General features: G+C 50.7%; 1 protein-coding gene and 1 long non-coding RNA gene across 2 annotated transcripts in view; one reads left to right on the top strand and one right to left on the bottom strand.

The window, feature by feature from the left end:
- FHAD1 (forkhead associated phosphopeptide binding domain 1) overlaps positions 1 to 20,703 on the top strand; it is a 122,202-nt gene extending 101,499 nt beyond the window's left edge. Inside the window, 6 exon segments of the mRNA XM_035019737.1 lie at positions 3,370 to 3,499; positions 4,361 to 4,485; positions 7,068 to 7,160; positions 7,590 to 7,810; positions 8,329 to 8,494; positions 20,476 to 20,703. Of these exon segments, the coding sequence (XP_034875628.1) occupies positions 3,370 to 3,499; positions 4,361 to 4,485; positions 7,068 to 7,160; positions 7,590 to 7,810; positions 8,329 to 8,494; positions 20,476 to 20,592 (852 nt within the window). The 3' untranslated portion in view covers positions 20,593 to 20,703.
- Positions 15,643 to 17,879, bottom strand: LOC118019984. Its single transcript, XR_004681787.1, has 3 exons — positions 17,424 to 17,879; positions 16,680 to 17,063; positions 15,643 to 15,866 (listed from the first exon to the last, which is right to left on the bottom strand). It is a non-coding gene; the product is annotated as an uncharacterized LOC118019984 (long non-coding RNA).
- Positions 20,704 to 21,873: the final 1,170 nt, after the last annotated feature.

Raw genomic sequence — 21,873 nt, 5'->3', positions numbered from 1 at the left:
CAAAGATCTGACTTGCTTATGTGAAATGCGCACAGCAAAAAGCGGTAGTCCCCGCCCTCCTCCCGAGGCCACTGGAGGTCACAGCTGTGGGCAGTTTGACAGATGCACCATCAGCCTTTTTCCTCACAGAGCCTGCCCTACCCTCATACAGGCGCAACCCCGCAGTGTACGAAGACCAGCCTCAGCTCCAGGCCACCCGGGTTCCATCCCGGGGTGGGACTCCTGCACCCAGAAACGCTGACCCCAGGGAGGTAATTGTATGCCGGCTCCCTTGTCTGGAAAGTAGCAGGACGACAGCCACCACCGCGTGGGGTTGTAGAGAAACAAATTTTGTTTATGCACACAAGCACACACACCCTATATATGCATGTTTATACAAGAGATCTTTTTGCAAAATAATGGTATTAAGCCATGTATATTCTGCAACGTGTTTTTTTCCCCCACTGAACACTATATATATAAAGACCCTCTTTCCTAGTAAGTATATTAAGAACCACTCTGTTCTTTTAATTGGGTGCATAGAATTCCACTGCCTCCCTCTTGTCCACCCCGAGTCCCCTGCGGATGGACACTGAGGCTGTGTCTACTTTCACACGTTGCTATAGTTAATGTCCCTGTAGATTTGTACATAGAACAAATTCCCCAGATGTGAAAATGCAGGGTCCAGAGGGCATCCCAAATTGTGCTTGATGGGGCCAGACTGTCTCCCCAAAGAGCCATGTACCATTTCTGCTGCATGCCCGTCTCTCCCTGACTCCTCTTGGGGTGCCTGGCCAGAAGCCTTTGCATGTCTGGACGCCTCAGCTGCTCAGAACACAGGGAGCGTGTCTCCGAGTGAGAACAGCCTTCACCACGCTGCCCCCCAAGGTGGCACTCCCACTCTGCCCTGGGATGCTTCCCGTTGTCCGTGGAAGGCTGACTGCGGGTGCAGCGATTCCTTGAGGCCTCGGGTTTCCTGGAGCCCAGGGACATCCTTTTCCCCTTTGCTTTATGAAACTAGAGAACAGGGCATTTCAGTAATGGGCTTTGGATCTTCACTTGGAAACAGGGCCAAATGTGTCAGCTTGCCTTCCTGCTTTCTCAAAGATGCCATTCCCCTGCCAAACAGCAGTGAGCCAGGGCCGCACGCAGCTTGAACGAAAGGGCTCGAGGTCCAGCCATCTGGACAGCACCGTCGCTGTCCAGAGCATTTCACAGAAGGTGAAGGTGCCCGGGGAAGCGCCAGCGGTCCCGCACCCTGAGCTCTGCCGGGCGGGGAGCAAGTCTCGCTCCTGTCTCAGACCTGTCGGAATCCCGAGCTCTCAGTGCAGGACCCAGCCCATACTCGTTCACTCGCTCAACAACCATAGAGTGTCTGCTGCATGCCAGGCCCGGGGTGGGCGCAGAGGGGGAGGCCCAGGGCTCCTGTTCACACCAGACCCCCTCCGACTCTGCACGAGTTTGCTAGAACGGATTGTTGACTGGATACCGAGATTATTAGTTTCCCTTATGAGGCAGGATTAACTGACGAGGATGGGGGAGGGAGGCTGCAAGATAAAAGGAAAAAAGTATTTGTTCTTTCTCCGAATGGCTTTCCAAACTCAGGCTACTTCCTGCTTTCTAAGCCAGAGTGGGTCAGAGGGCTTCAGAGTTGTATGAGAAAGAATCTCCATCTTCTTCTCTAAATAAACAAATTCCCAGAAGAGCCATGAGTAAGGGTCACATCGGGCTCGGGCATACTCTTCAGACAGAATAAAGGCTGTCACCAAGCCTCGCTGCTGTGGCTGCCCCAGCCCCAGGTCAGTAGACCCTATCCTCCTCTCCACACTCCTACATACGTGTGTGCACGCGCACACACACACACACACACACACACGACATTCCTGGGCAAACATACATCCTCAAAGACAGCAAGGCCAGTGTAGAATCAACCTGGGAAGAGTGGACCAGCCATGCAGCCTATAAGCAGGCTGAAGCCCATGTCAGGGTCAAGTGAGGTCCTACTAAATCCAGCCAGGAGTGGCATGTCCCCTTCTTTTTGCTGCTGAGCCCTGGTCCCAGCCAGAAAGCTGGAACAAGCTCCTTCCCACCCTGTTTCTAACCTCATTTCAGTCAGGCTCCGTAACTGTGGACCGTCTACTAAGCTCGGGCACAGTGCTGGGCCCTGGGAACACCACAGTCTCCAATGGAGACAAAGACTTTGCTCTCACGGAGCACATGTGTTGCATAGAGTTCATTACTGGGCTTCAGGGGGGCCCTGAACCTCCAGAATCTGCATGCAAAATTCTTAAAGATTTATTTGAGAGAGAGAGAGCAGGGGGGAGGGGCAGAGGGAGAGGAAGAGAGAGAATCCTCATGCAGGCTCCCCACTGAGTGCATATCCCGATGCGGGGCAAGATCCCAGGACCCTGAGATCATGACCTGAGCCGAAATCAAGAGTCAGACACTCAACCAACTGAGCCACCCAGACGCCCCTGTACGCAAATTTTTGTGTGTCTGGGAATTTTTCTGAAAGATGGAACCTTGCATTCTTCTGAATCTGAAAGGTGGGCATAACCCTTAAAAGATAGAGAAGACCTTTCCTTGTCTATGCCTTTCATAAGCCCTACACTAGCTCTGTGCTCTGTGCCTGGTGGCTGCCATATTGGATGGAGCAAGAAGTGGAACCGTTCCTTCATCCCGGAAAGTTCTGTTGGACAGTAGAACCTCCAGAAGTCTCGGAGGAAGGTTTTCCTTTCTCCAGACCAACCGCGAGCCAATCTATCAAATTCCCCCTAGCAAATATTGAAGAGCCATCCCTATTTCCAGTCAGAAAGAAAGTACCATGTGTTCTTATCTAAAAATGCCCCCTCCTGGAGCAGAATTTGATGTGATTATTCTGAGACAAGACCCAAATGACAACAAATGGAAACCCAAGCTTAGAAGAATATTAGAAGAAAATATAAAACACAGGGAGGGAACATAGAGGGGGTTTTATTTATAGATATGCTAAGTAGGTAAGAGAATTGGAAATCTTCCTAGATGTGACTTTATATTTGAAATGAAAAATTTAAATTCCTTCTGCACTGAAGCCCCTTACAGTAGCTTCCAAGGTACTAAGTGACAGGGTCTCTGCTAATCATGAGTTGTACATGTTTCTTGGACTATAAGAGAGAGATTCTGGGGTGCCTGGGTGGCTCAGATGGTTGGGCGTCTGCCTTTGGCTCAAGTCATGATCCCGGGGTCCTGGGATCGAGTCCCGCATCGGGCTTCCCGCTCCTTGGGAGCCTGCTTCTCCCTCTGTTTCTCTCTGCCTCTCATGAATAAATAAATAAAATCTTTAAAAAAAAAAAAAAGAGAGAGAGATTCTGACCCCTGATAAAACTAACCTCTACACCATTCTGGCCACAGGAACAATCCTTCAGGGATCTAGGGGCCAAGTGCAAAGGGTCCCGACATGAGGAAATCATTCAGCGTCAGAAAAAGGCCTTGTCTGAACTGCGTGCGCGAATTAAGGAGCTTGAGAAGACCTGCTCATCAAGTAAGTTCCCTCCCTGCTGGTCTCCCTCTCCCTGCTCAGAGCCCTGAGCCCCAGACTCTAGAGGTCACTCTGGGCACTGACATCGGCCAGGACCACCGTCTTCTGTCCTGTCACTTCATAGCCGAAAGGACATTGTCATATGAGGAAAGATGGCAGGCATGATCTCAGAGTCAAGGGCAAGCCTTAATCTTAAATAAATGGGATTTCATAAAAAACTCACTACATTGTCCTTTTTCTTATTTCGCTGTGGCCTGGTGGGAACTTTGTCATGGACTAACAGTGCAAGGATCAGCTTGGGAACCTCCTAGAATACTCTGTTTAGAAGGGATAACGTTTTCAAGACACTGCACCTGTTGCTGGGGGGTGGGGGGGAGTGCTGGGCTAGGCCCCAGAAGCCAGGGTTCAAGTTCCAGCCTGGTTCCTGTGGCTGAAAGTTCACCGTCCATGTCTCGGCCCTGGCTCCTGCGAGGCCCCAGCCTCCTACTAACTATGTGTGACCTTGGACAAGCCATTTACCTGTCTAGGCCTATTTCTCACCTGCCAAGGGAGGGTGGTGGAGATCAGCACTGGCCTGCAGTAAGGTCCAGTAAACCACAGCTGTGATTTCTTTTTAAGATTTTATTTATTTATTTGAGAGAGAGAGAAAGGGCACGAACTGAGGGGTGGGGCAGGGAGAGGGAGAAGCAGACTCCCTGCTGAGAGGAGAGCCCAACTCGGGCTCGATCCCGGGACCCTGAGATCATGACCTGAGCTGAAGTCAGATGTTTAACCAACTGAGCCATCCAGGTGCCCAGCAGCTGTGATTATTACAATCAATAACTTCTTCCTGACCCTTTCTTTTGACTTTCATTTATTTTATAGATCATAAGGACCACCTGACTGAATCCTATCTAGACTTAAAGACGGTCAGAATGGAAAAAAATGTCCAGAAATTCTTGCACGCAAAACCTGATTTGCCAACTCTCTCAAGAATAGAGATCGGAGCGGTAACCAAAGAAAGTTTCTCTCTGCGGTGACACGTGGTGAGGGTGGGCGTGGGGGCAGACACTAGCCGAGTGCCCCAGCACGGCCTCACACGTCAGGGGCTTGGGGCCAGGCCTCCCTGGGAGGCCAGCATCTGCACCACTGGCTCAAGGCTTTGGTGAACCAGCAGCCCCATGTCTGAACAGAGAGGTTGCTCTCTGTTTGTGCCCAGCGTGTTAAATCATTGCACTGACCCTGATCCAGAGCAATCTCTGGTGGGCCCTCCTTTTCACACGATGTGTTATATCCCACAGAAAATACTCAACAGGCTAATTTTTAACATTATGCCATGAGTTTGCCTGAAGTTTGCTTTGAACGGCAAACTGAGAAGCGTGAACACACAAAGAGCAGCCGGAGGGTTGATTAAGAGGACGCAAGTTCTAGAGTCAGAGGGACCTGTGTCCGAATGCCAGTCCCGCCCTCCGTGTGACCTCGGGCGGGCTCTTAGCCTTTCTGGGCCTCCTTTGCCCAGCTGTGCACTGATGAGAACCTAGAGGTGGCTGGTTTAAGTGCTTATCCCCGCGTCGGCTCAGAGCAAACACTTAATAAATGATAGCTGTTATGATTGCTTAATAGTATTTAGATAGTGACACTCAAGAAACCCTTCCTCTCTTAAGGGAAATAGTTGTATTTGCTAGGATTTTCAGAAGTGATTTGACCGTTATGTTGAAGGTGCCCTGTACCCTAAATGGATGTTTGATGGGTGCCTGATTGACACCTGACAACGGACCGCTCGGGTCACGGTCAATCACGGGATCTGCTGGGCGTGGCTTGCTTCCACAGCTGGATCTACACCACGCAGAGGCTTTTAGACCACGGAACAAAGTCATCCTATCTGTACCAACATTCTCCTGCACCATTTTTCTGGACATTTGCTAGGGATGTGAGTCTTCAGGAATGTGCTGGCTTTCTGGATAAGCCCTCATTCTCCGAGGTTGGAAGTGGAGAGACAGTCTCCGGGTGGGGAACTCAGCTGGCTCTCCTATCCTGACCTGCTTCCCAAGATTTACCTTCTCCCTAGCACTGACCCTATGCCACCACCACGGCCACAGAGCAGGAGAGCCCCCAGCCCTCTCGGAAGAGCTCAATCCTCTAAGGTTGGCAATAATGCAAATTGAAAGAAGAGAAGGAGCAGGAGGAAGGCTCGCTGACATCTATTAAGTGTTTGCCGTGTGCCAGGCACTGAGCTAAGCTATCATTTATCATTCAGCCAGTTATCATTCAACCCTCACAGCAGCCTTGTGCTGGAGTTACTGTCATGATCCCCATTCTACAGATAAGAAAAGTTAAGACTTCAGGCAGTCAGGTACCTCACCCAAGGTCACAGCATAATGACTGATGGACCCAGGACTGTGTCTAGCTCCCTGCTAGTCTGCAGAGAAGGACATGGGGACTATGTGATTAAACCTCATCCACCAGATTCTGCCTTAGGTGACCCTCCATCAGGAAAAGAAGGGGAACCGGGAGCGGGATACGGAAGACACCGCCCAGGGCTGGAGACACTGAGTGGTACTTCAGGCTCTGTCATCCTCAAATCCCCTCCTTCACACTCAGCGCTAGAGATGGAGAGACAAATAGCTCACGCTTATCTATCACAGTCACTTGCTGAGCCTTTATGTTTTTGTAGTCAGTTTTTTTTTAATCTCAGAGGTTTACAGTGGAGTGCCAGCAGATGCTATGGGCCAAGAGATGCTCGGGGTGAGCACTCAAAACCCAGTTTGCTTTTTAGGGAGATTTATTACAGTTATTTATGGTCTTCCAGACTCCCTGATCTGTCTGGTGGCTCTTCCGTGTGGTCAGTAGGGACTTTCAGCAGCCAGCTGGCTGAGAGGGTGTTACAGAGGGCACAGCTGTGAACACCACTGGGCATTGTTTCTGGAATGGGTCTGAAGGGATCCTCGCCCAGCAGGTTCCAGCACTAGGAGAAGGTTTGGCCAGATTTGGTGATGGTATAGTTTCTGTTGCCTAAAAATGAGATTCCTTTAATAAAAGGAGGAAAGCTATTTTCTCTGCCCACTCTGTGCCAGGTGCCATGCTGGGCGCAAGAGATGGAATAGTGCGCAAAAGCAACACGACCGCTGTTTTTATGAAGCTTGTCCTCTAGACTGGGGTTTCTCAACCTGAGCAGCACTGATAATTTAGGCCAGGTAATCCCTTGTTTGGGAGGCCATCTGATGCACTGTGGGTTGTTTAGCAGCATCCTTGCCCTCCACCCTCCAGCTGCAACAACCAAAATGTATCCTGGCATTGACGAAGGTCTTGGGCATGCAGGGGAGGGTGGACAAAATCACCCTTGACCGAGAACCACTGGTCCAGAGGGAAGACAGTAAGTAACCAGAGAACAAGGCAAGTGAGAGTCATGTTCTGAAGGGTGGGAGCACAGTTACCAGAAAGCAGTTGACAGAGGAATCAGACGGGCTGGTCAGGAACTGAAAGGAAAATCAACTCTCTCGAGTCATTCTTCGATAACTACGGTGTTTTATCTCCAGGATGTAGACATTCACAATGGCATGCCAAGAGAGTTTTCACTTCTTTTTTATTTCAGCCTCAGAATGGCCTTGCCAACTCAGCCATCCCAGCCATGGAAAAGTCAGGGAAAATGGATGTAGCTGAGGCTTTAGATCTCAGTGAAAAGCTGGTATGTACATACAGCACCGTCCCTTCCTGTCCAAAGCTGGGTCCCCCACGGTCATCGTTAACCACCAGAGAGTGTAACTAAACATCAGCTTCGCACGCATATTTACTTGTAATAATAGCTCCGCAAGACCCATCTACTCTCCCAGCATGGGTCAGACGTTGCATAGGCCAATTCCTTGAAAAACTAGGTAGTTAGAATGAATGTTTATGTCTGTTGTCACTTTTCCTCCTGGTTCTCAAAAAGGCATAGCATAAAGGGATGTGGAGTAAATGAAAGTCCTACTGAAAGCCCAGTGGCACTCGCTTCCAAGCATGGGTGTGTTCTTGGCAATTGTAGAAAATGAACGACAGAATTAGATGTTGGCTTCCTCAGAGCAGCCACCAGCAGCCTTGGGCCAGGCCTCTTATCTGCCAAACGCTTTCCTCGTAGTACATGGACATGAGCAAAACGCTCGGGAGTCTGATGAACATCAAGGACATGTCCGGTCACATATCCATGAAATACCTCTCTGCAAAAGAGAGAGAGAGAGTCAACCAGCTCCGACAAAGGGACCTCGATCTGGTGTTTGATAAGATCACCCAACTCAAGAACCGGCTGGAGAGAAAAGAGGAGCTTTTGAGAGGATACGAAAAAGACATAGAACAGCTCAGGTACCGCCGGTGACCCCACAGAAAGGACCAGGTGTCCGTTCTCGTGGCTGAACCTTGGGGCAGCAGCAGACCCGGGTCCAGGGCAGGCAGAGAGACCTTGGGGGCGGGGCGGGGGGGGGCGGTGATGACTAGGGCCCGACAGAGGCGAGTCTGTCCGTGAGAAAGCAGCGATCGAGGTGCTCAGTGTTCGTTCTGTCTCTCTCTCCACGAACAAGCTGCACCTTGTGTGCATCTTGACTTAGGACTCACCATATGTACTTTCCATAGCTCACCCTATTCTAGTGGCCTCAGCTCCCCTACGCCCTCCCTGGGAAATGGGGGGGGGTGTCTGGCAGCATACCCTCCTACTACACTTAGGCACCCGATGAGCTATTTATTCTGTCCTCTACGCCCCAAATCTGCTTGCCATGAAGCCGCTAAGTTAGCCGCCGCCGGACGTATTCTGAGACTCTCCCAGGTTGGGGACATGGATGAGAAAGAGGAGGGGAAAAGAGCCTGTGTCTCTCCCGTGCGCTCAGGCAGAGCAAAGTGTCCGTGCGGATGTACCAGTCACAGGTGGCAAAGCTGGAGGACAGCATCTACAAAGAGGCAGAAGAGAAGGCTCTGCTGAAGGAGGCTCTGGAGCGCATAGAGCACCAGCTGCACCAGGAGAAGAGAATCAACAGGGCCATCCGGCAGCAGAAGGTGAGGGGTCTTGCTTGGGGCAGAACCTCGGAGGCTGCGGCCCCTTGGCTCCCTTTAGAAACAGCAAAGTGAGGGCCCGGGGGTCCGGGCAGCACAGAACACATCTACTGATGCAAAGGGAGGCGGCAGAATAGCTTTAGCATCAGACACACTTAGCTTCAGACCCTAGCGCTACCGCTTACTCTGTCATCCCAGGTGGATTCCTTAACCTCTCTGAAACTCACTATCTAGCTCATGTGTATCTTTGTAAATCGTAGCTATTGTTTGCATTTTTATTGTGCTTCTAGGTGGTAGGGATACATAGATGAACAAGCAATCTGTGAATAAAGATCTGGGTTCACTATTCTGAGTGCTTGGAACATAGGTGACGTCCAATAAATATTTGATGGATGGATGAGGATAGATGGATGGATGTCCTTGAAGATCCTTAAAGGATGTCCTTTAGTGCACAACAGACGGGTAAAGAGCTGACTTCAGGCTGATTTAAGGATTTAAAGTCTCTAACGGGTGCTCAGGCTGCGTCATCCAGAGGCAGGCACCCAGCCAGCCCAGAGCATTTGGAGAGTGCTTTCCAAGTGGTGACATCTACACTGAGTTGCAAAGGAGAATCGGGAGTGTGTCCACCAGAGGCATGGGCGGGTGTGCATCCCGGGCTCTGGGAACCCCGGAGGAAAGGCAGGAGGAGGAGAGATCTGCCTCCTGGCATGAACTTGGTAGTAGCATTGCCTTGAGAAACCAAGATTGGAGACTCGGGCTGGTGATCCAGTCAAAAGCCCCCTCCTCCCCTCGCCTTGTTATCTCCTCTGTCACACAGCGCAGGAGTTAGTCCTGGGTTCAGATCCCGCCCCCTTCCACTTACTAACCTGTGGCCTCGTGCAAGTCCAGTCCCCTCTCTGAGCCCTGCTTCCTCACCGCGCGTGCCCTGCAGGGTTGTTGGGGAGACTGCACACGAGGCAGGTACTCTCCCTGTCCAAGCTCTCGCAGTGTGAACTCAAGGGCCATGTGGTTTCGGGAGGTGAGGGACACCTAGAGGGACACTCTAAAGCATTAGCCCAGGGCCTGGCACTCGGCAGGTGGATGCTGCTCTCCTCCATGTGGCCAGAAGCCCGCACATGTGGTGGCTCAGGCAAGCTGTGCCTCAGACGCGGCCGAGGTGCGGCTGACAGCCCGGCACGCGTGACCAGCACCCAGACGAGCGCTTCGGAAGCTCCCCAACAGACCTGGGCCTGCCCCGTGGTCGGCAGAGGGGCTGTCCTGTCTTCTCTGCAGTTTATACCCATAACCCCTCACTCCCGCATTCATTTCCAAACCAGACTCTCCCTCGTTCTTAACTCTTGCCAGAGGTAGAGCCGGTCCCAAGACTAAGATCAGGCAAACAAGGAAAATTACCATAACCGCTATCTCATGATCATCTATAGGCACCGGGCTCCCCCCGGGCTTTGCAGCACCGATCGGGGTTACTAATGCCTTGGCAGCTCAGCCTGGTAGCTATGATGACCCCCCTTTTACAGATGAGGAAACTGAGCCTCAGAAAGTTAAGAGACTTGCCCAAGTTCACACCGTAGCTGGTAAGCAGAATCTAGACCTGGCCCCGGGACCACTGACCCTAGTTCCTGTGTTCTATGCTGGCCTCGCCCCATTCTTCTCCTTGTAAATGTTAGTTTTCCTGGCTCGGGCTGTGTATTTGTGCATGCATGCTCGCATGTGTATAAGTGTAAAGAAGTGCATGCGCGTATGCGCTGTATGTGTGTTTCTGTGTGTATATTTATATATCTGTTTGCATGTGTGTGTGTGTGTGTGTGTATGTGTTGCCTGAATAAGCTCTAAGGAGGTCAAGCCATAGAAGGCTATAGAAGGGTCCCCTCCTCCCCAACTAGGAGACGCTGGTCAGATAAGTTCCTTGCAGGAAGCTGCCCTCCTCCATCCTGCAAACCTTCCAGACAACAGGCTCCCCAGCTTGTAGCCCTAGAAATGAAAGCAGCCACCCTGCTCTGAGGGAGCCCCAGATGCGGGGTTTCTAGCATCCATGGCTCTGAATTAAACATCACAGGCTTCAGGCAAAGGACGATTTCCCTTCATACCAGCAAAGTCAGGGAGAGCTGGGCCAGTGACAGAGCTCTGACTTTTCCTTTGATGTGCCCTCTGGAGAGCTCACCCCTCCCTCAGGTGCCCCCCCACCCCGCCCTAGGACTTGGCAGGCTAGCCCCCGAAGCAGAAACACCAGACCACAGAATGGGACAGCAAAGGGCCCCAAAAAGGCCATTGTCATGTGCTGGCTAAAAATATAAGAAAACCTGAGGATTTACATAATCAGGCTCTACATGCATTATTCATGAGCTGCCTCATTCATACACAATGCAAGGGCCGTGCCAGCCTGTTGGGCACCAGACAGCCTTCTGTGCAGGAGGATCTAAAATGGCCAAGTTGACCCTGCGTCTGTGTCCCCAGAAGAGTGGGAGCTGGGAATGTTCAAATTCCGGGAAGTCACAATTTAGGGAAAGATTATGAAAAACCACAGCCACAATCACAGCAGTGCTGACGTTACTGAGCCCTTCCCGAGTGGCAGGCACCTGCTCCACACTGCACGCGCTTCATCTCTCCATCAACCCTGCAAGGAATGCTGGCACCCGGCCGCCCATTCAGAGAGGCTGACAGAGGGCAGAGGCACCCGGCTGCCCAGCAGCAGAAACGGGAATACCCCCCGCCCCGCCCCAGGCCTGCTGCCCTCCCTGACTCCAGTCCACTTCTCCACACCTGTTGCTCTCTGCACCTCCCTTTCTAGGAGGCCGCCCCCCCCCCATCCTCCACTCACCATCCTTCCTGGGGTTTTCATTCCAGGGCTTGGGTTTGCATTTAAGGTTTGTTATTCATATGTTGTGGGAAATTCCTGTTTGTCGGGAAATAAAAACCCATCAATTGTAAAGTTTTGCTGGATTCTAAAGGGAACTTGTATACATCTGTCTTGGCCGCAGTTCCTTCCAAGGAATATATTCGTTCTTTCAATGGAAGCTCAAGGAAAATAGAATTCCTTTTTGTTTCAAGTTTTGCGCCTAATATTTTCATAAGGAGCCTTAATGTTTCCAGTCTCATGTATCAAAGTTCACCCATTCATAGAGAAGGAGTGGTTAAACCACTAGTTAATGAAATTACTCCCCTTGAGCTTCCCAACCAGTACCCTCCTCAAAAAAAAAAAAAAAAAGATGTAGTTTTTAGTTTGAATGTTTGAACATCTCTTCACCAAGCAGAACTTCCTGGAATCATACTTCCACACTCATACCTTTGGCTGTGACAATGAGACTGGATACAAAATGCGGGGAAAAGTTCAGGGCTGGGCATTCACAGAGAACCTTGCGTTATCAGCTCTGAACTTAGGAATGCGGGGGGGGGGGGGGGCGCTGGTGCTCCCTCCCTGTGACAGAGGGACAATGACCGTGGCCCAGGCTGTGCTCAGGCTCATCCAGTTCCCCCATCCCTAGATAAGGCAGCTGTGTCTCTCAGAGTTCAGAGGCGGCCTCTGGAGTCAAAGAAAGAGGGTTAAAGCCCCACTTCTGGCCCGGGGTGACCCCGAGTAAAGTGGGTCATGCCTTGTATCTCAGAGTCCTGGACAAATCACCACCAAAAATGATAACGGGGGGGGTCCGAGAGGGTTAAATGACATGATGCCGACAGAGCCTGGTGCCTGGCGAGCATGGTTAGTCTGGGGGAGAGAAAGGACAACTTTTGGACGGGTGGGGCGAGGCCTGCGTCTCTTCCAGAGAGCTCCCTGCCCGCTGACACAGACCGCCGACCCCAAGCCGCTTTCCCGGGCCGCCTGGAGCCAGCGGCTTTTTTGTGAAGCTCTCCTTTATAGTTGGGTGAATACAGCTCGGGCTACGGCCAACAAGAGCTCAGATACTTTTTGTGAATGGGTTAAAGCTGTTATTTTCACTATGACATTTTTAAGTGCACAGAAGCTGCCATTTGCAAGCGCGCACTCCCCTTCCTGGCCCTTTCTTAGCGTGAGAAAGGCTCGAGTCTGGCTGGGGAGAGCCCCTCAGTTCTCCTGCCAATCAACCCCCCAGCCAATCAAAGCCTGGCCCGGGGGCGTGGCCACAACGCTGCCAGGTGGTGTCGGCGGGGAGCGGGGCTGGACCGGCCCGGCGCTTAATGAGCTCAGATCCGTCGTCTGGAAGGTGAGAGTTAAGGCGGCACCTCCCTCAGTGCGTTCGCTTCCAGGAGAGCACGGATACGAGCTCTTTCGCACCCAGAACTACTCAATACAAGCGCCCATACGTACATCACCGATATCATCACTATCTTATTTAAATCACGATTTTCCAAAAATTTCTTGGGCCCAAGCTTTCGCGAGATCCAGGTTTCCTCGGTGCCACTTGCGTGATTTTGACCAAGACCTAGAAATCGGTCGGTGTTGCGTAGGATGGGAACGGGTGGGCGGTACTCTGGCCCACGCAAGCATGATGATGAGGGCGCTATAGCGGGTGGAAAGAGGATGACGACCCTTTCCGCCCTTCATCCTCTGCCCACCAATTCCAGCGTGCCCCAGTGGCTCCCAGAAACCTCGGAGGTGTGTCCCAGAACGAAACAGGACAGGTCACACTAAACGCTCTCTTGCTCCCCTAATATTTTCACTCAGGAACGTTTAGAGGATCGCCAACAGAGAAATGCAAAAGAATCAACACCTTGCAACTGTTCCTTCAAAGAGAAAGAGAGGCAGGTATGGAGAGGTCTTCTGATCTCGCAGCCAGACACAAGATAGATACAGTAGATTCAAAGGGTAGAACCTGGTGGGGTATAGAAGCCAGCTTGTGCCCAGCCAGGAATACCCACACACCTCCACCTCCACCCCATTCCCTCCCCCCCCACCCCAGCCCCTGCCCGTCCCTTGCCTGCAGTCTGAGCAAATGAACCTAAGAGACAGGCAAGCATCCAACCCACTATCCGGAGGTAAAGCCCCAGGGGGCAGGCAAGTGTAGTTTTGGCTGAACAACCACCCTAGGCACTGAGTGATCTGGGGACTTGGAGACAGGTCCTAAGAAAAGAAGAGAGGAGTGGGAGCCCCAGGAACCCCTGCTCTAAGAGTGAAATAAGTGGGTACAAGAAGGGGAGGAAAGTGGGCACAAAATGGAGCCAGGAGTGAGGAGGAAGGTGCCAACTCTAATGACCTTCTTACCTGCCAAGGGGGAAACCACACTTGACTGGGCTTTCTGGCAGACAGTGGGATCTGGAAAACCCAGAGCTCACAGTGTCCAGGAGATACAATGGATACAATGCTCGGAAGCGTTCTGAGAATAGGGACAGTACTGGATTTTCCACTAGAGAGGACACTGTGTGATATAATGAATAACATCTCCAAGAAGAACAGCGTAGTGTTGGCTGGGCCATGTCTGAGGACAGCTCTTGAGACAGGCTGGTGTCATTACAGCCCAGGGAGTTCAGGAAAGTTCAGGAAAAGCAGGTGTGCGGGGGCCAGGATCTGTGCCTTTCAGTGTTCAGCCGTCCACTGATTGGATTTAATCCAAGGTATTTTGGAGCAATGCTCAAACTGGGGTTCCCTGGAGCCCTTGGGTGCCATGGAAGAGTGTGACTCTCAACATTCCCCCTTACGCGCCCCCCCCACACACACACACACATAGACCTTGTTTCCCCAGGAAAAGTTCTCCTTTATCTGTTTCATATTCCAAGTTCCTCATGGGGTTTTGCTTAAATCTGCTGGGGGAGAGGGGGGAGGAAGGGAGGTTGCTGGTTTAAAAAGTCCTGCTTTGCAATTATCTAGGAGTTTGGTTGGTGACTGTCTTCTAAGCTTAGCTCCTCTCAGCTGAGCCTGTGATAAAGGTTGAGAGGCTGCAGGCCCAAGGCCTTCTCAGTGAAAAATGCCCAGAGGGCAATTCAGTTAAATACAGGCGCCTCAGCCTTCATAGACAGTTGCTGTAAGGGCACGTTGGCACCCTTCTGCGGGAATGGAAGAGACAAATGCCCATGCCCTCTCCAAAAGATGGCGAGCTGGGGCCTCCCTGCTCACTCCCTCCATGACTTTTGTGAATACCCAATAGAGTTACCAGAGCTAAGGATAAGCAAAACAAAACAGGATGCCCAGTTAAATTTCAATTTCAGATAAGCAACAAATAGTTATTCAGTATAAGTATGTCCCAAATATTGCATGAGACATACTTAGACTAAAAACATTTATTTCTTTCCACTCTGGAAGTCAAATTTCACGGGGCATCCTGTATTTCATCTGGCAACCCCACCAACAACTCTTTACTGAGCACCAGCTGGAAGCCAAGAGGGCAGGCTCTGAAGAACATGTCACAAAATGGCAGCCCAGCATTTCATTTGGCTCATGGGTTTTCTTTTGGGGGGGGGGGGGCGGGGGGTCTTTTTTTAAGTAACATTTCCAAATAGGGCACTTCCACAAAATACGCTGGATTTCCAGCTTCTCTGTGCAACTTGGAAGATCATCTGGGGCTTCTAGGCCCATAGTCCCACAACCACCATCTTCTAGGCCCCTTAGAAAAGCACTGGGCTTGTGGGTTTGCCGCCTTCCCCACCCAGCTCACTCCACCCACTGCTTTTACTTCCCCAGCCCCTGTAGGCGTCTGGCTAGCACCTCCCGCAGAGGCTCGGAACTCTCTGAGAGACACCCTCTTCCCGACACCCCTGCACCATCCCCTGCTAGAGTGTCAGTCTGTGAGAGAGGCCCTAGCCTGCTCTCACTGTCATGTGCCCAGCGTGCCTAGGACATGCTCTTTTTTCAGCGAACTGTCCCAAGGTGCAGGGTCTTGAGGAGACCAGGATCAGCAACAGTCATCAACCCCCAGGGGAAGGGCAAGCTCCAGATTTGCCACGATGCTGGCTCCCAAGCAGGTGCCTGCCGTCCCTGACAGGGAAGTCAACCACTGTGGCTTCGTCATTCCCGGGGCTGTTGGGATGCTGGGTAGAAACCCACGTCTTCATCCTCTTCCATTGATCTGGGAGGCTCTGCTTCCACCCAAAGCTAATTTGTCCCCCAAGAGGGCTGCAATAATCCTCCAGGGACCCTTGCTTGACAAGGCTCCTCCTCTCAGATTCCTCTGGAATCTGGAGCAGAGATCCCTAAGGAGCTCGGCAGGACAGTATAGCAGCGCCCGGAAACCGGGCCCCCTTCTGCAGAAGCACATCCTCACCGTGCCCCCCCCCATCCCTAGGAAAGCCCAACATTTCATCCAAATGGGCAACATCTGAAAGTGGAGGGGGGAAAAAAAACACTTTTCTCTGATGCAAAAGGGAAAGAAAAACATAAGCTAAATGTTGTCAATATTCCTTCTGTATTCAAGAGACGAATGTTTGTAGAGACGGTGAAGAACAAGATGCAGAATTCAAGTCCCCAGGTGAGCTAGAAGGAGAAAGAAAACAGTAGGACGTCAGCAGGAAACCCAGGTTGACAATAATACCCCCTCTGTTATGGACTGAGCATTTAGTACGTGCCAGGCACAGAGCTATGCCCTCGACAGGCATTATATCTCATTCAGTCTTCACAACAACACTAGGGCTACGTATTGTTTTAATCCTCCATTAGCAGAGGAGGTGTCTGAAGTTCAGAGACTTTACGTTATTTGTCTAGAGCCGTACAGCTAAATAAGAGAGCTGGAACTTGTTGCAGATCTGGACACCCACCCAGGTGAACCCTGCCTCTCCCCTCCTTTAGGTAATCAACCTCCAGATACTAAACCTGATACATTTCGGATGCGTTTTCTCTTGAATTACAAGGAAGCATCCTCTAGAACACTCTTTTTTAAGAGTTGGGAACCAAGATTCCGAAATTTTAAACATGTTGAAACACTGCCATTCACAATTCAGCCCTAGAACTGGAATTGACCCAACCACATTCCCACTTTGCAGAAAGTAGAGGTGGGCTCTCAGGAAGCATGAAAGCTAAACACGTTGCAGTGAAATGAGAAACAGGAGCGGTATTCGAGTTTGATAAAAGGCCACAATAATTCCGAGACAACAAAATTATCATTCAAAAAAACAAAGATATTCTAGGTAAGGGACATGTTGGGAAAATAGAAGCCTCTTCTCAACCCACACCCTTTTTCTAATTCTGGAAGGTGGTTACTACCCAGAGCAGGATGTGAAGAGGAAAGAGTGTCCTCTGAGACCTTCGCCAGCCTGCCAAGTGGGAATGAGGGGGAGGTTTGTCACTTACCCATATATCGGGTTGAGCCAGGAGCAGGCAGGAACTGCTCTGCAGGGCGGGCTTGTCTGAGGACCACCTGGGAATGTGAGATAACAGAGGAGATGCCAGGATGGGCCCTAGATGTTGTAGGCACCTTGTGCTTCTCTGAGCTGTGGAGCTCCCCGGAATTTCAGGCCGCCTCTGGGCATCACAGAATGTTGCAGATGGTGGTCCGGCTAAGAGCAAAGCGTGAGCTTGCCATTCTCCCAACCCCCGAGCCCGAGCTGAGAGGTTTGGTGTCTAGGACCCCCTCAGTACAGAAAGGTCTTCATGGTCCTTACGAAGTGCGGCTTGGGCGTCCCCTTTCTCTACAATGTGCCTTGAGTCCTTAGAGGGAAGGAGTCGCCGTGAGCACTGTGAAAAAAACAGGACATGTAAAATCTGCTTTTGACTCTTGCCCTCTCATAAAGAGTCTCCATCCCTAGCAAGCCTCAGAAATGGTGCCTCCTCCCTCTTTGAGGGCCTCTGGGTTTTTGTTTTCTGTCCTTCCTAATGCCATTCAGTGATTGTATATTGATTTCTATTGCAGCTAAAAGGCATTTATAGTTGTTTGGGAGTTGTATGCTAAGGAGGAACATCTTCTAGTTAACAAGTATTTATTGACGACCTAGTCTAGGCCACAGGCCACCCTCAGCAGGGGAGATGGAGGGGTGGACAAAAAGGTACTGTCCTGGCAGCCCTCATTCATTCCAGGAATAGTTACTGAGAACCTACAACATCGCAGGTACTGTCCAGGCGTTGGGGTTCAATCAGGAATTCTCAGTGGGGACAGGACCACACCTGAGAGGGGGAAAATTATTTTTGTAATGTATAAAGCACACACATATCTGTCATATTAAAATTTCATGGGGGCGGGAGCAACTAAGAAATGGGAGTCTGAGGAGGCTCCTTAGTGCAGAACAATAATGAGAACAAGGGGGAGCAACTCAGGCTTAAAGGAGAGACACACGAAATCCCCTGCCTTTCTAGCTTCCATTCTTGGACATTTTTTTTTTCCAGTAAATACAGTAATGATTCAATAATTACCTTGCACACAATGCTTTGGGAACAAAGGCCAGTTGCCTGAGTTCAGGAGCAGATTTCACAAGGACTCACTCAGTCCAAGGGCCAGGAGAGGCCTCCCCAGGAGGAGCGACGTAAACAGCCCTGAGACTGGGTGGGAGCAGAAGGGACTTTCTGGAGCTTGCAGTCCCCTCAAGCAGCCACTCCAGTGTGTGCTGAGTTCATTTCCCCCTGGGTGTCGCCATTTAATGGCCCAGCTTCTATCCCTGACCTTTCTTTTTTTTTTTAAGATTTTATTTATTTATTTGAGGAGAGAAAGTGAACGAGAGAGAGAGAGAGAGAGAGAGAGAGAGAGAGCGCGCGCGCGCACGAGTGGGGGGGAGGGGCAGAGGGAGAGGGAGAAGCAGACTCCCTCCTGAGCAGGGAGCGCGATGCAGGACTGAGTCCCAGGACCCTGGGATCACGACCTGAGCTGAAGGCAGATGCTTAACCAACTGAGCCACCCAGGCGCCCCTATCCCCAACCTTTCATTTCAAGGGTGAGGCGTGTGGTTCCCAGACAGAGAAGCCTAAGGCATGGTGCTCAGCTGTGGTCCCTGTTCAGTAAGGATGCTGCAAGACTTCCCAGCCCTTCCCTCCACCTGCCCTAGTGTCCTCCTCTTCCCAGGTCATCCCTCTGCCTTCTGCTACCCCCCAACCTTGCCACTCCAAAAGTGGAGCAAAGCTTGCTTGCTCTGAGGCGCTTCCTACCCCAAGCTCCTGGCCGACCTAGGGGTTGACCTCTCTCTCCCTCCCTCCTCCTCTCTCTCTATAATTATATAGAGATGTCGGGACAAGGAACTCTTTATTTTTAACCAAATCCCTGGCTCCGACCCTGATGGCCAACTTCACAATGGGTCAGGGCACTGGAATTTGGGAACCATCCACAGCCAGCAATTTTATGGAAAATCAAAGAAGAGGGGATATAAAGGAAAGGTGGTTTGGGGGAGATTTTTTGACATTTGCTGTCTGTTTTCATTTTCACTGGGCATTCCGACCCAGATTTACTTGGTAGGCTCGTGTAGAGAAGCTAGCCCTTCTCGCCCTGAAATGATTTTGGATGCAGTCTCAAATCACCTTCAAGACCCCCTGTCAGCCACTGGCACAGACCTCCTAAGTGAAAAGAGCTCAAGAGATGGTCCTCGCAGTCCCTGCCTTTAAAATCCACCCAGAGGGACGCCTGGGTGGCTCAATCGGTTAAGCGTCTGCCTTGGGTTCAGGTCGTGATCCCAGGGTCCTGGAATCGAGTCCCGCATTGGGCTCCTTGGTCAGTAGGGAGCCTGCTTCTCCCTCTGCCTGCCGCTCCCCCTACTTGTATTCCCACCCCCTCTCTCTCTCTGACAAATAAATAAAATCTTAAAGAAAATAAAATAAAATCCACCCAGAATCTTCTCCTGGCCCATGAGGAAGTCAGGATGGATATTCTGGTCCCTATTTGACAGATGAGGAAACCGAGAGTCATGCAGTAAGTGGCCAAGCTCAAACCTGACGACCCATCAGCCCTCTCCAACCCCCCCCACCCCACCCCCAGGAGTATGCGACCTTGTGACTGGAGTCAAACACTTGCAGGAAGTAGGGCTGGATTTGGAGCCTGTTGGAAAGAAACATGCAAGTTAGGATCCCATGTACAGTATGTGCAGAAGAGTGTGAGAGGGAGATGCTCGGGTGGCAACTAAGGGAAACCTGCTCAGAAACAGGAAGGGGTGTGTTTATAGGGGGTACAGGAATCCATGTGTCATGAGAACGAAGGGCTGAAAGAGGCTTCCGCCTCTAAAGAGAACTGGTAAGCCCCAGGTCCCAGGCATCAGCTCCCTGACACACACACACACACACACACACACACGCGTGCGCTCATATACCATATTCCTTCTCTGGGTCTCCCTGTACCAGCTCATCTCTTCTCTCTCCAGTTATCCCACTGCAAGAGATGACCTCACCATCCCGCCGTTTAAAGGACCAGCCCAGGGAACGAGTAGCATCTCAGAGCCCATAACCCCAAATCCTGGGCACGATCATATGCAAAGCATAGCCCATGCCAAGTGTCCAATCAACTGTGACCAGGGACAGGGTCACACTTGGGGCGGCTGGGATGAGGAGGGGCGGTGCGTGGAAAAGGCCTAGACCCTAGACAGAAGACACACACAGCTCAGTTAGAGCTTTCAAGGAGAAAGAAACTCCATCACAATGACTATGCCCAGCATAAGAAGCTCCGAGTTTCAAAAGCACAAAAATGGGGCGCCTGGGTGGCTCAGTCGGTTGAGCGACTGCCTTCAGCTCAGGTCATGATCCTGGAGTCCCGGGATCGAGTCCCGCATCGGGCTCCCTGCTCGGCGGGGAGTCTGCTTCTCCCTCTGACCCTCCCCCCTCTCATGCTCTCTCTATCTCATTCTCTCTCTCAAATAAATAAATAAATAAATCTTTAAAAAAAAAAGGCACAAAAATGTAAAAAGGACTGTTATTTGTGTATCTGGAAGCATGTATACCACAACAGTCATAATGCTTGCCTTTGGGTAGCGGGATAATTGTGGATCATTTTAGCTTCTTCTTACACATCCCTCTCTCTTTCTCTCCCTCCCTCCTCCTCTCTCTCTATAATTATATATATATATAATTTTTTTTACAACAAACATTTTATTTTGAGTAAAAAAAAATCATTTGAGTGGAACATTTTGGGATCTTGCCACAATTACAGAGTTTGTGCGTTTGTTTTTTCTTGCTCATTGAAGGTTGGATCCAGAAAAGCCGCCCCAAAGATGGACCAAGAAAGGGAGACGCTGAAGAAAGACACATCCAGCAAATCCAGCCAGAGCCTTCTGTTTTCTAAGCCTGGTGACAGGAGCTAGAAATGTCATACCGTCGGGCCTTGCGTGATCCTCCGTGAGTCACGTGGGTGACTCTTGTGTGTCAAAATACTAAGACGCTTTTATAGGACTTTAAAGGTTGTTACCCTAGTATGTTGCTTCCTAGACTGGTGTTTGCACAATGCTGCATTATGGAGCATGCAGGGATGGAGGTTCTTTTTAGAATTACTTACAGATGTATACATACAAAGGATGTAAGTTTCAAGCCCAGGCTCCTAGGCTTGGTAGATACAATTACGTGGCGCCACATCTGAGCTGTGGCATACCCACACATCCACCTCCGTGGAACTGCAAGAAACCCACCACTGGCAAAACGCAAGATGTGTACTGGGGCTACAGGACAGAATGGCAACCTCGGGGCTGAGGCTGAGGCCATGGTAGAGCACATTTATATCTAAGTTTATTATAATAAATTTAGCATGCCTAGTCGTCTTATCGCTTCCGTCATAATGACTGACATTTATGTGGCACGCTGCAGTTTTCAAAATGCTTCTCACCTAATCCTTCCCCAAACCCTGGGAAGTAAGTAGTATTCTGATCCCCATTTTACAGATGAAAAAGATAGGGCCCAAAGAGGTTAAATTGCCTGTCTAAAATCATGCAGCTACTAAATTCAAAAGTTGGGTCCAGAACCCAGTTTCTGACTCCCATCCCATCCTGCCCATTCGGCTGCTTGAGGGGTTCAGGCGCCAGCCTCCTGAGGAGGACAGACCCTAGTACCTGGTCCCGGAAGAGCACACACTGCCCAGGTGGACACACCCCTTTATCACCGTGTTTGTAGAGACCCTCATTCTTCTTGCTCCCATGTTCTGCCCTCTCCTCGTCCATCTGTCCCCTTGCCTTTCTGGTGTGGCCAGGACCGCCGAACAAAATAAGAGGAAGAGCCAGAAGTCATGAATATCGTTTCCTTTTTATTTTTAAAAAGCCACAATAAAAATATTTTGCTATCTTAAAACCAAATGGATTCTTTATACTGATTAAAACTAGAAGGAGGGGCGCCTGGGTGGCTCAGTCGTTAAGCGGCTGCCTTTGGCTCAGGTCATGATCCCAGGGTCCTGGGGATCACCAGGACCCCACATCGGGCTCCCTGCTCAGCGGGGAACCTGTTTCTCCCTCTCCCACTCCCCCTGCTTGTGTTCCCTCTCTCACTGTGTCTCTCTTGGTCAAATAAATAAATTTAAAAGAAAAAAAATCTTTAAAACTAGAAGGAAATAGGAAAAGTTCTTGGTGTGATATTCCATTGAAGGTATATTTTACACAGGG

Source organism: Mirounga leonina, unplaced genomic scaffold (genome assembly GCF_011800145.1).
Source record: "Mirounga leonina isolate KUSES-001 unplaced genomic scaffold, KU_Mleo_1.0 Mir_173, whole genome shotgun sequence".
Classification (NCBI taxonomy): Eukaryota; Metazoa; Chordata; class Mammalia; order Carnivora; family Phocidae; genus Mirounga; species Mirounga leonina.
Note: the sequence above shows the minus strand (reverse complement) of the source record. Positions and strands in the feature narration are given on the sequence as shown.